At 37.1% G+C, this 17,994-nt stretch overlaps 1 protein-coding gene across 1 annotated transcript in view; it reads left to right on the forward strand.

Moving 5' to 3' along the window:
• The window catches only part of MROH9 (maestro heat like repeat family member 9), a 69,270-nt gene that overhangs the window by 40,027 nt on the left and 11,249 nt on the right, over nucleotides 1-17,994 (forward strand). Inside the window, exons 9-18 of the mRNA XM_059929695.1 lie at nucleotides 3,292-3,446; nucleotides 5,578-5,743; nucleotides 6,914-7,056; nucleotides 8,090-8,227; nucleotides 9,748-9,868; nucleotides 12,177-12,314; nucleotides 14,198-14,374; nucleotides 16,029-16,181; nucleotides 16,283-16,399; nucleotides 16,967-17,069. Coding sequence (XP_059785678.1) covers nucleotides 3,292-3,446; nucleotides 5,578-5,743; nucleotides 6,914-7,056; nucleotides 8,090-8,227; nucleotides 9,748-9,868; nucleotides 12,177-12,314; nucleotides 14,198-14,374; nucleotides 16,029-16,181; nucleotides 16,283-16,399; nucleotides 16,967-17,069 — 1,411 coding nt within the window. The remainder of the gene's footprint in view (nucleotides 1-3,291; nucleotides 3,447-5,577; nucleotides 5,744-6,913; nucleotides 7,057-8,089; nucleotides 8,228-9,747; nucleotides 9,869-12,176; nucleotides 12,315-14,197; nucleotides 14,375-16,028; nucleotides 16,182-16,282; nucleotides 16,400-16,966; nucleotides 17,070-17,994) is intronic.

Consider the following 17,994-nt stretch of genomic DNA (forward strand, 5'->3'; position numbering starts at 1 on the left):
TAGTCAAAACAGTATGGTCCTGGCACAAAAACAGACATATAGATCAATGTAACAGGATAGAAAGCCCAGAAATAAACCCACCTATGGTCAATTAATCTATGACAAAGGAGACAAGAATATACAATGGAGAAAAGACTATCTCTTTAAGAAGTGGTGCTGAGAAAACTGGACAGCTACATGTAAAAGAGTGAAATAGAACATTCTCTAACACCATATAAAAAAACAAACTGGAAATGGATTAAAGACTGAAAAGTAAGACCAGATACTATAAAACTCCTAGAGTAAAACATAGGCAGAACACTCTTTGACATAAATCTCAGCAATATCTTTTCAGATCAGTCTCCTAGAGTAATGGAAATAAAAACAAAAATAAACAAATGAGACCTAATTAAACATAAAAGCTTTTGAACACCAAAGGAAACCATAAGCAGAACAAAATACAGCCTACAGAATGGGAGAAAATATTTGCAAATGATGCAACCAAAAAGAGATTCATTTCCAAAATATACAAACAGCTCATGCAGCTCAATATCAAAAAAAACAAATAACCGAATCAAAAAATGGGCAGAAGATCTAAATAGGCATTTCTCCAAAGAAGATATACAGATGGCCAACAGGCAGATGAAAAGATGCTTAATATCACTAATTATTAGAGAAGTGCAAATGAAAACTACAATAAAGTATCACCTCACACCGGTCAGAATGGCCGTCATCAAAAAGTCTACAAATAGGGACTTCCCTGGTCGTTCAGTGGTTAAGAATCCTCTTGCCAATGCAGGGGACATGGGTTCAAGCCCTGGTCCAGGAAGATCCCACATGCCATGGAGCAACTAAGCCCATGCACCACAACTACTGAGCCTGCGCTCTAGAGCCCATGAGCCACGACTACTGAGCCCGTGAGCCACAACTACTGAGCCCACGTGCAGCAACTACTGAAGCCCACAAGCCTAGAGTCCATGTTCCACAACAAGAGAAGCCACCGCAATGAGAAGCCCACACACTGCAACAAAGAGTAGCCCCGGCTCACTGCAAGTAGAGAGAGCTCGCACGCAGCAACAAAGACCCAACACAGCCAAAAATAAATACATAAATAAATAAATTTATTTCAAAAAAAAGTCTACAAATAATAAATGCTGGAGAGGGTATGGAGAAAAAGGAACCCTCCTACACTGTCAGTTGCTGCCATTTGCAGCAACATGGATGGACCTAGAGATTATCATACTAAGTGAAGTAAGCCAGACAAGTAAGACAAACATCATATAATATAGCTTATATGTGGAATCTAAAAAAAAAAAGATACAAATGAACTTATTTACAAAGTTGAAAGTGACTCATAGATATAGAAAGCAAAACTTATGGTTACCAAAGGAGAAGTTGGGGGGAAGGATAAATTAGGAGGTTGGGATAAATATATACACACTACTGTATATAAAATAGATAATCAACAGGGATCTACTGTATAGCACAGGGAACTATACTCAATATTTTGTAATAACCTATAAGAAAAAGGAACTGGAAAAAGAATTACTGAATTACTGTGCTGTATACCTGAAACTAACACAACATTGTAAATCAACTATATTTCAATAATAATTAAAAAAAAAAAGAATAAAGCCAGAAAACAAGGAAAAAGTGAATGAAAAGGGGAAAAATAAAACTTGGAGCCTATAAAGAAAATTTGAAAGATTATGATTTAGTGTTTACCATTCTAGTCCATTCCCTCAACACATAGTTCATTCCTTCAAAATATAGATTCATATCTCCTTTAATTGTCAAAATGTTTTCAGAAGTATATTGTTCTGTTGTGATTCTGTTCCATTATTTTGACTTTCTTTTTAAAGGACTCAAATTATATTGTACATATGCTTTCTGAATTGAGCTTATATGTTTTATATAATAAAGTCTACCCATCCAAAATAAACCTTTTTTTAAAAAAATGGGTATTCTCCCACTATCCATAAATGCATAGATTGGGAGGCAGCCAAGATGGCAGAATAGGAGGGCCCTGAGCTCACCTACTCCAACAGGTACACCAAAATTACAACTATTTACAGAGCAACTATTGATGAGAAAGACCAGAAAACTAGCAGAAAAAATCTACAACTAAAACTGTAAAGAAGGAAGCACAATGAGATGAGTAGGAAGGGCAGAGACACTGTATAGTCAATATCCACACCCCCAAGGAGGCAACCCATAAACAGGAGGATAATCACAATTTCAGAGGTTCTGCCCAAGGAGCGAGGGGTCTAAACCCCACATTGGGCTACCCAGCCTGGGGGTCCTGCACCAGAAAGATAAGCCCCCAGAACATCTGGCTTTGAAGGCCTGTGGGGCTTGCTTTCAGGAGAGCCAGAGGGCTGTAAGAAACAAAGAGTTCACTCTTAAAGGGGACATAGTAAACCTCACATGCTCCACAAGACCCAGGGCAGAAGTAGTAATTTGAAAGGAGCCTGGGTCAGACCCACTTACTAGTCTTGGAGAGCCTCCTAGAGAGGCAGGAGGCAACTTGGATTCACCTGGAGACATAGACTCTGGTGAGTAATGGGGATGAAATGTACAGTGTGGGAAACATATATAATCAAGAATAATATAATATCTTTGCACAGTGACAGATGGTAACTATACTTATTGTGGTGAACATTTTGTAATGTATAGAAATACAGAATCACTATGTTGTGCACCAGGAATTAACATAGTGTTATAGGTTAATTATACTTCAAAAATAAATAAACTCATCAAAAAGGAGATCAGATTTGTGGTTACCAGAGGCTGGTGGGAGGGGTAATTTCCAGTTAGAAGATAAATAAGTACTAGGGATATAAGGCACAGCATGATAAATGTAATTAACACTGCTTTATGTTATATATGAAAGTTATTGAAAGAGTAAATCCTAAGAGTTCTCTTCATAAGGAAATATTTTCTCTTTTTCTTTTATTTTGTATCTATATGAGGTGACAGATGTTCACTAAACTTATTGTGGTAATAATTTCACGATGTATGTAAGTCAAATCGTTATGCTATACACTTTAAACTTATACAGTGCTTTATGACAATTATATCTCAATAAAATTGGAAGAAAAAAATAAATGCATATGTTTATTTCTCATCCAAATAAACATTTTCATTGTGTAGTAATGCACATAAATATGCTTTCCTCTAGTGCTTATTTGTGTGTTAATTGCTGCCTTGGTCATTCTGAGAAGGACTGAATTCTTTTGTCTAAGAAATGCCTCGGTTAGAGGTGGCTGTGCAACAGGAGACTCTTGTTGACCTGTGAAATTGCTTTTCCAGGTGTCTAAAATTGTGGATGTTATTTATAAGCAATTGTGTGGAAATGCTTCTCCCATTTTGAAGCAAGCTATGTTGCGGGTCATTACCTTGTTGACACGTACTTCACCAAAGAAGGTCATCTTTCAACTTATGGACTACCCAGTCCCAGCAGACAAGTAAGCCCCCTCTCACCCCTTCCACAGGGTTTGTTCAGTCTCCAGAGTCAGAGAGACCTGAACAAGTCAGATCTGGTTGCTTTTTTTCTGAAAGAGAATATCTATTTTTGTACCACATAGGATGATTGTAAGGCTTAAATAAGATCACCTATAGTATTCATATCTTCATAAAATATGTGGCACACAGTACACCATCAAGAAATGATAATTGTTGCTATTATTTATCTGAGGATTTAAATTGTGTTCTGCTGCATATCCCACATTGAAAAACCTCTTCTCAAAGTGATAATGGTTTTTTCCCCACATGTGATAAAATTCATAGTGTCTTTTTCTCATTTATGAAGGACAGACATAAGATATTTCCAACCACCAATAAAATAATAAAACATTTAAAATTCCCAGGTATAATTGGGAATTTTACCTGTCTCTGTCCCTTAACTGTTTATCTGAAATTCACGATCCAGGGTCATGAGAAATATTTAAGAAGAAAGTATGCTAAGGTGAGCCTACGTGACACTATGAATCTAACAGCCACGTTAGAGGAGCTTATTAGATCACATCACTCCATTTCTATAGTTTGTACATTGGAAGGGAAGGTATTTCTTCTCTACTATTAACAGTATAAAAGGCAGGAAATTACATTATGGAAAGGATTCAGGTTTGGAAACAAATGAAAATGAATTGCATCCCAGCCTTGACCCTTATATCCTGTGTGACATCATGTAAGTTTCATAAACTCCTTGATCCTCAATTTCCTCATCTGTGAAATGAGGAAAGTTCTTTTCATCTATAAAGATGTTATATGGATTAAATTAGTTAATGTCTGTAAGAGGGCAATGAAATCAACAAAATTCTAAACCAATTATATGACCGACTTTCTATTTCCAACTTAAAGATTGTATTTTTTAGGAAGCTTAAACTCACAAAGTATTTTACTATTTAGAAAATTCCTGGAAACTAAAAATATTCATAAGACTCAGTGTTTTCTCATTCAGGAACTAAGTACCCACTGTGTGTAAAGTGTTACCAGCCTTCAAGCATTTTGTTGAGGAGAGTGAATATACCCGCATGGATATAAGATAAAAGCTGCCAATGAATCCATTACAAACAGTGTGTACTGAGGAGGTACAGAAAGCAAACATAATTAGAATTAGGTGAACTTAATTAAAATAGTCACTAGCAGGTCTTGTGCAATAGTAGGTGAGGATTGAGGTAGAAAAACTGGGATTTGTAGGTAAGATTAAACAGAGAAACAGAAAGAAGGTGTGATCAAAAGGGAAGAGAATGAGACAGGGCTTGAGAGATTTGATATCCATGTGGTTCTAAGCATGGTACTATGAATAAGCCCTGCAGATAAAAGCAATTGAGTACTGGGGTTCTAGAGAGATAGGTGTGTCCATGTTCTGAGGGACCAGGCCCCCATATTAGGAACCTAAATGCAAAGAGAAAGAACGACAGAGTTCAGAACCCAGCATGGCTTGACATATAGCAGTTTTTAAGATGAGCAATAGTAAGAATAATCTTGAAGTGTGACAGGTATGTAGGGAAAGGAGGTCAGGAATTGGAGATTGAGAAGCCAGGGTTCTAGTTACATCTGTGTCACTGACTATATGTGTGACATTTGGGAAAATGGCTTCATTTTTAAATTTAATTTTCTAATTTTTAAGTTATGTAGTTTTTTAAAATTTAGTTAGCTTTTTACCTAGTTTTTTTAATTGATATATTTATTTATATATTAATCTGTATTTCCGTACCAGTTTTTAAATACTCTATTATCCCTAGACAAACAAGGTCACAAGGTGGGAGGGAAGAGTATGGAGTACAGAAAGCTGATCAGTTCCTGACATTGAGCTGGACAGATATTTACATAGCAATAGGAAATGAACTTGCAGACTTACAGTCTGTATTTTCCACAAGACCATATTGAAATTCTTCCTCTGTCTTCAAGGACAAGAAACTTAATGGGATCATTTGGAAATGGGAATATCAGTTAGTTTTGGACTTGTCTGCAGTTTCTTTGCACTATAAAGATGTAAAACCAAGACTCTTTTCCTGATTTGTGTCACAGTGTTGAGTAGGAAATGAAAAACGTTATGATTTTCACTATCGGGGATGGGGGCTGTGTTTGCAGCACTTTGATGCTGATGTGGCAGGCGGCTGGTTCTGAGTCAAGTGTGGCTCCACACGTGCTGAAGACAATCTTGTTGATACTGAAAGGAAAGCCTGGGGCAATGGAAGAAAGAATAACGGAAAGAAGACATTTCTCTCTTGACACTACTAATATGATGCCCGTGGCGGTAAATAATACAATGCGTGTTTCTTTTTCCTGGTGGTGTTTTCTTAGTCATGAAAATCCCTATCTGCTCACAGTCTCAGTCATACTGCCTTGACACGATCTGGCTCTCATTCATTCATTCATTCATTCACTCAACACATATTTATTGAGCGCCTACTACCTGCCACACCTCGATCATGAAGCTTACATTCTTGTAAGAGACCCAGACAATGAACCAGAAAAATGTGTTATGTGTCAGATGATATAAAGCTTAGAAGAGATATAAAGTGGGGTGGGGAAAAGAAAGTGGCAGGGAAGGTTTAGGTAAATTGGTCAGGGCAGGTCTCTCTGCTGTAGTGACATCGAATCAGAGACCTGAATGAGATGAGGGAGTGACCCTTGTAGATATCTGGGCATGAGAGTTTTAGACAGAGAGAAGGGCAAAAGCCATGTGGTGATGGGAGCTTACCTGGCATATCAGTGAAGCAAGGAGGCCAAAACATCTGGAGAGTACTGAGCAAGGGTGAAGGTGTAGGAGATGGTATCAGAGAGGTAGCCCCCAGCCAGATCACACAGACTCTTGAAAGGCATGTGAAGGCCTAATCTCATTTGTGTCCATCATTATATATCTCCCAAGCACCCAAATCACCACTCCTGGGAGTAAATTCAAGTCTTACAGAGATATAATAGGAGAAAAAATGGATAATGCTGCACAAACGTGAGGTGGTGAGATGTGTTTCTCTGATATAGTGGGTATTGTAGTGGTGAGTAGACCAAACAATTTGTTAGTGACCCGGCACGCCCCTCCTTAAATATTTCACTGCCCTGGATTGTTGAAGCACTGGGAGGACCTGGGTTATTGGTAAGACTATTCTTCATGACCACATAGGCGTGGAGCCTTGGGAGGTATGCCTTCCTTGGGAATCAGCGTGCTTCCTGCTGGTTTGGCAACCAGGCACTGTTGATAGTGATTTGGGAGCCCATGGCCAGAGAATGCTTGGCACAGTTCCTGCTTCAAAATGGACTGAGTAACTGTTATTGAATGAATGAATACACATGCATGCTTCAGGCTTCCTTCGAGGAATTTGGGGGAGGAGTTGCAGAGTCCCTGCCTTTCCACCCACCTCACCACTGCTGACTGGGTTTAAAGGGAGATGGTTACATTCTTGACTCCTTTTTCCTTCCCTTATAGGCATCCCAGGCCCTGTGCACATTGCTGCCTATTGGTTCTTACAAGAAAGCGGTGGCCCAGTTTTTCCCCCAGCTCCTGATGGCCCTCATGCTTCAACTCTTTTACACCAGCAACCTGAGACTGATGACAGAGGACAGGCCTTTGTGAGATACTAGTGGTATAAGAAATGAGCTTCCAGCTGTCAAATATTTCTACTCCCTTGGGTTCATGTGGAACTATATAATCCCTTGTGCAGTATATTCATTTATTACAGTTTTCTCTCCTCTGCAGGGTAGGATGCCTTTGGAAAAGTAACTATCCTAAGTACCTAGAAGTAAGCTGGGACCTTCCCTGAATGTGTATGCAGTGTATAAAAAAACACTCCCACAGAGTGTTTATTCCTGCCACAAAGGGAATCCACCACGCAGAGAGAGAGTAGGGAGGAGCAATAGGTCCAAAACCGGACATGTAGTAGCTCTGCCATTTTTCTCTGATAGTGATCTCTCGGGGTAAATTACATGTAAGGTAAAAATAATGTGCACAAATGTGCTTTGTGAACTGTAAATTTATTTTGTGGTTGGTGATGTGATGTGTGGGCTTATGATAGCATGCAGTCATTCTGTCCACATAAGGTAAGGTTCGGCTCTTCTCTCTTGCCCAAGAGATTACAGTAAGCTTTCCTCCTCTCCAGGGAAATCAGGACCCAGCTTTCTGCTATTTGCCCTCATCTGGTGTGGACTTCTAAGCCAGGCAGGACTCTAACACACATTCAGTCCCATTAAGATATTTAATCCACTCTCTGTCTTTCAAGCAGACATACACCAAATCATCCCAAGTAGATAAGAATGTATTCTATTTATTTAAAGCATCCAAAGAAGACAATCAACAGGCACCTTTAGCATGTCTTCACATCACTTAACATCTTTTGCTAATAAGCTTTTAATAAACTAATAAACAAATAAGCTGCTCTATGATTAATCCTAGATTTTACATGCTACAATTTCAGTTTAACCCCACATCCCATGTCCTGTTAATCAGGGGAGACGAAGAGCATTTAATGGTCTTTTCCTTTGAAACACCCCCCTTTCCCAAAACTGGCATCCTGCCCAACATAGAATGAAAAGGCAAATAGTCACTTGTATCTAGTTATGTGAAGGCCACTTGCAAGTGATGACTCTCCTCTCTTTGGGACCTTAGCTATGCTCGAGATGCACTGAGAGTTCTACTGAATTGTTCTGGACTGCAACAAGTGGATATTGCTCTAAAGAGAAAGAATTGCTGGAACCAGTTTTCCCAAGCACTGTTTCACCATCATGGAGTCTACCTTGTTGCCAAGTAAGAACAGGGGCATTGAGAAGTGTTCTCCGTCTCTTTCCCACCTGTTTCATCTTTCTTCAACTACGCCACTGTGGGAACACAGTCAATATACACTAGAACTTCCAAGTCTCTCCCAATGGTCTGACTTGCCATTTGACGTCTACTTTTTCACTTATTTTGGGGGGTTTTACTTTTCCTTGCCTTGCTCTCTTACCTAATGATATAGATACCAAATTATCCTCCCTCCACAGAACAGGTTTCTCTCTCAGATATGGAGAACTAGAGGTGAATCTGCTTTTCCCTTCCTCTGTTGTTAACTGATTCCTCCTCTGCAGGCATCAGACACGTGCTCCCACTTTAAAGAGGTCTGATAAAAACCTGTACCCAATGAGACAAATTTGGGAAAGTATAATAGAAGAGGACTTTTATTTTCCTTGTACCACAAAGTTGTTGTTGTTGTTGTTTTTTCTAGTTAGCCCATTAGTGAATAGCAAGCTTCTGATTATAGGAATCAGCTTTTCTGATCAAGAATCACAATACATGGCCTTGACAACATAATAGACCATTTGAAGTTGTGACTGACTCAGAAAGTACAGTCCATATGGTTTCTGGGCTTTTGGTGCTTTTAAACCATTTTATTTGCACATAGATTTCAAGAACACATCTTATTTTGTAAAAGTGTAGTACATCTCCACCGTGCAGATGGAGTCATTCTATCCTCAGTACCTTAGTACATTTGAATCTTCTTATTCAAAGTGTAGTCCACACACCAGCAGCAATAGCATAACCTGGGAGTGAAACATGCAGAATCTCAAGGCCCACTCCAAACCCAGTGAATCAGAACCTACATTTTAGCAAGATCCCTAGTTGATTTGCATGCACATTCAAATTTAAGAAGCACTACTTTAGTGCTTCATCGCCTGGAGTCTTCAAATGGAATCTCTGTTACATCACCCTTCCCAGTCCTGCCAATCTGGTCTAGGCCAGCATGTCAGGACAGCTGTGAGCCTGGTCACTGCCCAAGTGTGTTCTAGGGAATGGGTCAGTGAATCAGTCCTCACCACCTCTTCTCTTTAATAATCCAGGATAGCCCCATATTCTCTTCTTCATTATATCATTCAAAGGAAGGACTTGGTCTAAAATCACAAAGGTGACCTGTGTGGCCATCTTGGATTGCCAAGATATATATTTTGCACTATTTATTTTTTCTCCGTTTGGTCAGGCATGGATGGGAACTTGTGGTAATATAGGGCAGTCTGTACTGTGGCACAGGATAGGAGAGATAAGAAAGAGGAGTGATGTTAAGGAAAGAGATGTTATCAGTGATCCTGGCATATATAATTCCGCAGAGTCTGTGTAGAATTCATAATGAGCCTGCGGTTTACCTTGTATTAAGGAATATTCAAGACTATCTTTCTTTTTATCTGGTGATACAAAATATGAGGATAATGTTTCCCTCTTTTCTACCATTAGCATTTGCTGATGCAGAAAGTGTTCTCATCTTCTTTGCTAATTCTGTGCTTTATTCTTCTTTACAGAACTCTCAGTGACTATAACTTTCCACAGTTTCCAGACACCTTGCATTATCTCTACAAGCTCTCAGTGGAAGGTCCTAGAAGGTCAGAAGACAACGTCATCACAATAATATTCCTCACTGAAGTGAGTTTTATTACGAGACTGTGAACAATCAAGTTCTCATTCCCTTTCCTTATCCAAAGTTAAATCAACTCTCTAACGTTTTGTCTCCCTCTCCGAATATTGATTCTTACCAAAAGTTAAGACAATAACAGATATCTGAAGCTGAGGGGCGTAAGGTGAAGATAGATTTGAGTTATGAGAGGGTTGTCCCTTTAGACTGTTTCAGGAGTTGGCCTTTGTAGTTTCCTAGGGGGTGTGGATTTGCACAGACTAATTATTTTTGTAGTCCTAGTTCATATTTCTCTACAAGCTTCTTAAAGTATATAGGGATAATTAAGTTTACTAAAGGTGGTAGGTAACATCTAGTGTCTAAACGATACTTCAGACTTTCTAGGGGAAAAAAGGAATGGGCTAAATAACTGGGTAACATGAAAATATAGAACTATATTACTTTGTATATGAATATTACATCAAATATTGGAATGTCATACTAGAGTCAAGCAAATTGAGGCAGTACTTTTGCTTACAAAAGGCATGTAAAAAGTTCTATAAATTGAAATTATCTGAGTCAAATCTAATTTTCCATAAAAGTAATATATAATAAGGAAGTATTGATCTAGGTACGATGCCACATATTTCCAAAAGTTTGACATGATTTCAAACTTCATGTCAAAATAGTTAATAAACTATAAAAGGCATACCCATACACTATACTATATACTTCTAAAGCTTTCACAAAGATACATGAATTAGTTTAACTTAACATTGCAGTAGCAAATCACCAGTATTTTTCAAACTTGCTTAATCCATTTGAACCTCTCATTATTTTATTATGTGACTCATTATTTTTATTGTACTACCCTTTAAGTATGTACAAACACCAAATAGGTCTAAACATGAGACACAAAATCCCTCCCATAAAATGCTACATTTAAAAGAAATTTACAAACTACATAAGATTTATGTAAGCATCATTAATATACCTGATGGAAACCTAGTTGCCTCTCTCACCATGAATATAATGCTTCCTGCTACTGGAGATTGGCATGTCTATCTTTCCAGGAACTCAGCAATGACCACACTCTCCCACCACTTGCTCTGTTTAGAATTTCTGGGCAATCGTCAACTTTCCAGTTCAACTGTGAGGTTCCCTTGGCCTTTTGTTGTTCTGAACACACAATCTATGTATTTTACCTTATTTTGGTCTTATCAGCCAGTGATACCTAAGACAGTATTACCAATGCCTATGCCATTTATTTATATATATTTGTTATTTCTAGTTTTCTACTGATATAAATAGCAATCAAGTTCTACTGATATAAATAGCAATCAAGTTTACATCTTTGTGCCTAAATCTTCTTTCTTTTGGTATTTTAGATTATGTTCTTATAATAGATTCCAAGAATCTGAAATAATAACCAAAGGGTATAAACATTCTCAAGGCTAAGGATTTTTAATGCCAAACCACTAACTGGAAAGCAGTGCCAATCAGAGCTCCCCACACAGCTCATGGGTATGCTTACCCCATGGCACTCTTGCCACCATAAACAAGCTTTCCAATGTGAGAGGCAGACGTGATGTCCTGTGGGGTGATTTGATTTGTACTTACTGTTTAAAATTGTAGAGAGTTTGAACATTTTAAAAATATTGTTATTTATAAATTAAAGTTCCATATTATGAACAACCTGATCTTTCCTTTACCTATTTAACTCTTATGATCTTAGAGTCTTTCTCAATGAATTGTATGCTTCTCTCTCTCTCTCTTTCTCTCTCTCTCTCACACACACATACATACACATATACACACCCCACAGATTTGTTAAAGATCAAGTAACATATGAACACTGTGCTTTGTACATCCTTAGTGAGATAAATTGCAAGGACAAAAAAAATCTGTAAAGAAATATTTATTTTTCCTCAGGAGGTTTATTGATGTTATATGTGTTGATATCATAATTTTAAGACTATTGTATGCATTATATGGTAGAAAACGGATAAGTAAATGTACTAATGCTATTAGGCACCAAGATTTTCCAGGTAAGAGAAAGATGAGGCAACATAAAAGTATAAAAAGTTAACGTAAACTCTGTTATTCCACGTGTGAAAATTTCTTTCATCATATATATAAAACAAAGCATGTATTTCCTATTCCATCTGCTACTTCTCCTTCCCTCTACGGACACAGAAATATATGTAAAAATATGTGTAAGTATTTAGAGTTTTAGTGTGATTTGTGTTTGTTTTACTGAAAATGTCTCGATTTTTATGACTGAAGCAAAAGCAATGCCTGGCTATTACTCTGCCTATGAACTTAATTGTTTTCTTTTAGCTTCTCAATAATTTCTTCAAGGACCCATTCCCAGAAGAATTTTTGGTTCTCTTCAGAAACTGGGTCAATGACTCTGATCCTGCAGTTAGCAAACTGAGCCTTCAGAAAATTGCCAGCATGGCACCAGTTATCAATGAGGTATGTGTGTGTGTGATTTGTGTCTGCCAGCACCATCGAAGTCATAATCTGAGATTTGGTATAATTCAGTATCCTTACTGACAAAACATTGATTATTTTTTAGTTTATACATCACTAACACAATATCAAAGCTGAGTGTTTTATCAATAAGGAAACTGGGTTGAATGGAAAGGATGTGTTAAGTCAATTTATTGGCTTTATCACCTTATTTATATTTTTCCCAGAAAATCACTCATTACACTCAGAATTTATCAGCATTGCCCTACATGAACACTCTTGTTACACTCTAAACCACACATACGTTATTTTCCACTCCAACATACACACATGCATACACATTAATTCCTGTCTCAGAGCACTCGCTGAAGCTTTTTCTTCCTTTATACCACTTTCCTCCTTGACCCATTCACATTTTTCTTATTTTCCAATGATCAGCTCAAGTCAAATTTCACTGGATATTCTGGTCTCTAGCAGCCTCATCCCTTTCAGGGCCACACCAACTATAAGCACTTGCTTATATAATATTTTATATTTATGGCTCTCTACCTATGACTCTTGAACCAACAGCATCAGAGTCTCTTGGAAATTTGTTAAAAATGCACACTGTCAGGCCCTATCACAGGCCTATGGAATCAGAAATCCTGGGGGTTGTGCCCACCAATCTATGTTTTCAAAAGTCCTCCAGGTAATTCTAATGCAGGTTAAACTTGAGAACTACTGTCCTATATCATTTCCCACTAAGTCATGTGAATACTTCTTGCCTTCCAGGAAGAGTGTGTCAACGCATACGCCTATGTGTTGTAATTCTTTTGTAAATTTCAAAGTAGCTTGCACAGTGCTGAGACTGTAGATATTCCATAAATTATTACTGATTTAATAATAAATTTAATAATAAATCCTAGTATATCCATTAAGCATAGTCTCTGAAAGCTTAAAGCCTGTCAGTGGGCACTCATTTTGCATTTAGAATGAAATGAGCCATAGTTTATTTGCTTTAGATAAATCATACAAGTCAATAGTATGTATTGCGAACAGAAAGTTATTTATTGCCTTGTCTAGTCCTCTTACCAATGCGATTAACAATGTGACCAAGTTGTCTAGGAAAGTGGGAGAGAAACAGTGGAGAGGGATCTGGATTGAGGTTTCATGTACTATCTATTGGTAAAGACTCCAGCCAGACACAAGTGTCCTCTGGCTGTTATTTTGGCAAATAGTATTTATTTCTTTTATTTCCTTTCTTTCCAGCCTGTCTTTCACTCCTCTGGTGTCTCCTTTTCATGTTTTGATTGCATGATATTCTGCTTGTCTCTGATCTGCAACTGATGCCCATGACCTAGCTCAGCAGCTCAGTGGCTCTCATGTCCAAACAGGTCATTGTCACCTAGTTTAGAGGTTATACTGCCAATGGTGTGTTGGTAAATGTTTAAACAAGCAGCTCTGTGAAAATAAGACCAATTTCTCTGGTGTAAATACTCCCACTATGGATGATTTCAGTCTATCAAAGGGACATCTGTAGACATGGATTTGGGAGAAGATGTGCAGTGGCGCATCATTATTTAATATCCCCACCATACAGATACAATACATGTAAATAACCTCAAAGGCATAAAAGAGCAAAATGTAGCAAAAGAACAGGAAGTGATGAGTCTTGAGTATTTATTACCAGTTTTTATTTATTTCTAAATTTATAAAATTTAATTTTTAATAGTGACTTGTTTTAATGATCAGCTTGCAAAATTTTTGACAATTTGGCAATTGACTCTTGTAAGCTAGCTCCAGCACATCACTGCATGCTGCCCAAACTCAGAGGTGTGTGTGTCAAATGCTACCTCAAGTCTCCTTCTAGTTCTTAAATCCCACCGTTTTCTTCCTTTTATATGTAGATAGAAAATGTCTGCAGCTTATTAATATCCATCTTGGATGCCTTCCTTTCCCAAGACAAGACTGTTGTAATTCGGGCCTTGATGACCCTTCGAAGACTTTTAGGCAAACTGGACAAGGTGACCTACTCCTCCCTGTGTACCAGAATTGCTTGCAGCTACTGTCCTCTGATGGATCATGTGAGTTGCACAGTTAGATATGTGAGATCATTAGGTTTTATCATTAAACTGAAGCCCCAGGTAAGGCAATGCTATTACGTCCCAGAATAAGTCAACAAAAGGCAGTCATTTTGTGCAGAGCTACCTTTTTTTTTTTTCCCAGAGATAATAATATTAATCAAGTAAGCTCTATGTTTGTTTGTTTTTAAACTACATTGTGAGAACCTGGAAAAGTCTGCCCATAGGAAAAGAGAATCAAAATGTAGCCTCTGTTCTTAGATGAAAGAGGAATTATAGTTTAGTGGCTGTGTTTGTTAACCCTGAATCTGGACTTCCTAGGTTCAAATCCCCGTGCTGCCACTGACTCGCTGTGAAATCTTGAGCAGGTGGTTCAGTCTCTTAGTGCATCATCTGTAAAACAGAGTGAATAGCAGGCATATAATGGGTATTGGAGTTGACACGTGTAATGCCCCAAATGAATATGATATTTTCATAGAAAACTTTAATTAGAAAGTATTTCATCAGAAAGTTGTGCATTTTGAATATTCTCATTTTTTATGGTAAAAGTGTTCCAGAAAAGTTGGATGACAGTAATATAGTATTTTAATAAACAGGAACATTTTGGTATGCTATGGGAAATCTATCTGTTTTTAAAGATTCCTTTGATGAGTGTTTGTGAACCAGAGAATTATTTCATAGTAAATTATCTTGCCAAAATTTGTAAGTTCTTAGTTCTGCAGATTTCATTGAAGAAAGGCCCAATATTATTAAATTATAGAAAGAGGAAACAGTGTCAGAAAAGATTTTCATAAGGACATAGTGATAATAATAGTAATAATAATAGTGGCTAAAATGTATTGAGTATTTACTATGTACCAGGCACTATTTTAAGGGATTTACATGGGCAATTTTATATAATCCTCTAACAAACTCTATTGCTATTATCCAGTTTATGTATAAGGAAACTGAGGAAAACTGAAATGAATATTTGGCCAAGTTCACACAGCTAATAAGTAGCTGGCATGCCCATGTAAAGAATTATTTTCAAAATGGAATCATAAGCTTTTTTAAAAAACTGAAGGTGATATTATAGTTTAAAAAATTAACCTCTTCCTCTGACTTGCAATTTTTCTCTTGTAGAATCTTTATAATCCAATCACCTTCCTATTTGGCATAAGTAAGCCCTTGGAAACCTAGTACTATGCCATTATGCAAAGAACTTGCATTGGTATTCACTGGCAATTCTGCAAAGGCCTCCAGCATTTGAAGACATCATGGTCACATTACCCTAAGTATTATTGTAGAAATCATCTCCAAGTTATACAGATTTTTACATGTTATATTTTTAGGATGTTTTTAAATACTATCTTCCTAAATTTAAGAAACTCACTTTTCACAGGGGATTTTCTTTAATGTAATCTGAATTTTGGTAAGCAACTCTTATTTTAAAATCAAAAGGCAAGCTGACTTCTTAGACCCAAAGTGAATCTTTTCTAAAAATAAATGATAATAATTATATATATACATATATACACACATCATATATAGTATATATACGTATAAATATATATATACTAAATAGTGTATATATGTATACATAGTATATATAGTATATAGTGTGTGTGCATATATATAAATATCCTCAAATGAGGTCTTTTCTGTGTGCATATTTCAGATTAATGGAGGCATTCGGAGTATGGCCATTCGACACTTTGGTGAGTTACTCAGGGACATGAGTCAGTACACATGGATGCTGAATGATGTGGTTTTCGGAGGCTTGGTACCTCTGATTCTGTTTCTGGAAGATACAGAGGCAAGAGTAGTTAAAGTAAGTCCTGTGATTTTGTTTTTCTTAGTTTTGCTGAGAATCGCAGTGCTTTAGGTAACATCAGATGAATAGATTTTTACTGACCTTTTTCTACTTCACAGGCATGTAAACATACATTAGAAATCTGTGCCTCAGAATTAAAATGGTCAACATCATATTTGCTCAAGGATGAACATTACAGTTTTGAGCTGGTAGTGCTCAACGTCTGTAACAATCTTGTAAGTGACCCCTCAGGGTTTACTACCACAAGATTTATAGAAGGAACTTTAAAGGATATCCAAAGTGATGAAAAGCATGATGAGCAAGGAATATAAAGAAAAGATAAATGAACAATTATAGCTAGAACTTGAGACAAGAGAAAATTAAAATTTCCCACTCTCTTTTCCTCAACATTTTTCATCTATCGTTTCTTCCTCCAACCTACATACTTTGAGCAGTGTAAAGGTAGGAACAACATTTCAGATCACCAAAAGAAAAGCTGGAATTTCTTTTCCATGGCCGAATGAGCTGGTTCTCTGAAAACCAGCATAAACTGCAATGATAGACAAATGGGGATGGAAGGATGTTAAGCAAAAGTTGGAAACCAAAAGTTTGGATATCATGTAATAAGCTGAATAATACCTGCAAGCAAAAGAATAACGTTCATACACAGAAACCCCCAAGTTTTAAACTGACCCTGATTTGGTATAAGCAACCAAGTTCTTTTCCCTGAAAGCCTCTCTGGAGAGAGCAAATGTGCTTTTTCAAGAAGTGAGAGAATGTTTTTTTTCCTTTTTTATTCTCAGCTTATTTCTCATCAGAAATATATTACAGATTTGATATCTGATACCTTAGGATTCCTGAGGAGTTCCAGAACATATCTGAGAAGAGGATCAGTTATTTTAATAGGTAAGTAAAATTCAATTCTAATTTGTCTTAAAAGGTAAAGAAAGGGGTAAGCAGCTAGAAATTTTCCTTGAAAAAATTATAAATTTTCTTTCTTTATGATGGACAGTACCTTTCATGGTGATATCTATGATGAACAGAAGTTAAAATATATGATGAGTGTAGAGTTCTACTTTATAATACACAGTGGGTATAGCTGTGTGATTAAATTATACAAAGTACATTCAACAGGATGAATTTCAAAATTTAAGATGGTGGCAAACCACTACAGTTTTCCTTCACTGCTTAAAAATCACCCCCCAAAGAATAAGAATAATGTATTTTTTAAATGTCATCTTCAACAAAACATGAACATCTATAACCACAGACTACAACAGATGAGGAAGAGCTACCAAATCCAATAAAGTTTGAAGAAGAAAATGTAAAGTTGTGGGAGTGCAGGAAGATTCTAAAAGAAGACAACTAAAATTTTTGACCTTGGACAAACCTGACCAATCAGTTTTTTCCGCCCTAGATTCTCGCCATGAAGATCAAAACTAATAATCCTTTATTTGGAATGGTAGGAAGTGAATTCCCAACTTGGTAGTGGGATCTTCCCTTGACCCCATTTGGCATCCTCGAGTAGCTGGGGCCCCAAGGAATGAGGAAATACTTAGTCACATTATACTTGTACAGAAAAGTCTGTCATTAGTCAGGGTAGAAGACAAATTGTATTATGATCAGCACTACAGTTCATGATCTGTGTTGATCAGAGTGGAGTAGAGGAACACACACACACACACAGAGAGAGAGAGAGAACCCTGTATTATAAGAACTTTATTTCAAACCATAAAGAATTCATGTTATTCTGAATTCTACACTGGAACTTTCCACAAACACTCCTCTGTATATAATATTGCAAGATGCAAAAATAAGTAACTAAAAAAGG

This window comes from Balaenoptera ricei, chromosome 1 (genome assembly GCF_028023285.1).
Source record: "Balaenoptera ricei isolate mBalRic1 chromosome 1, mBalRic1.hap2, whole genome shotgun sequence".
Taxonomy (NCBI): Eukaryota; Metazoa; Chordata; class Mammalia; order Artiodactyla; family Balaenopteridae; genus Balaenoptera; species Balaenoptera ricei.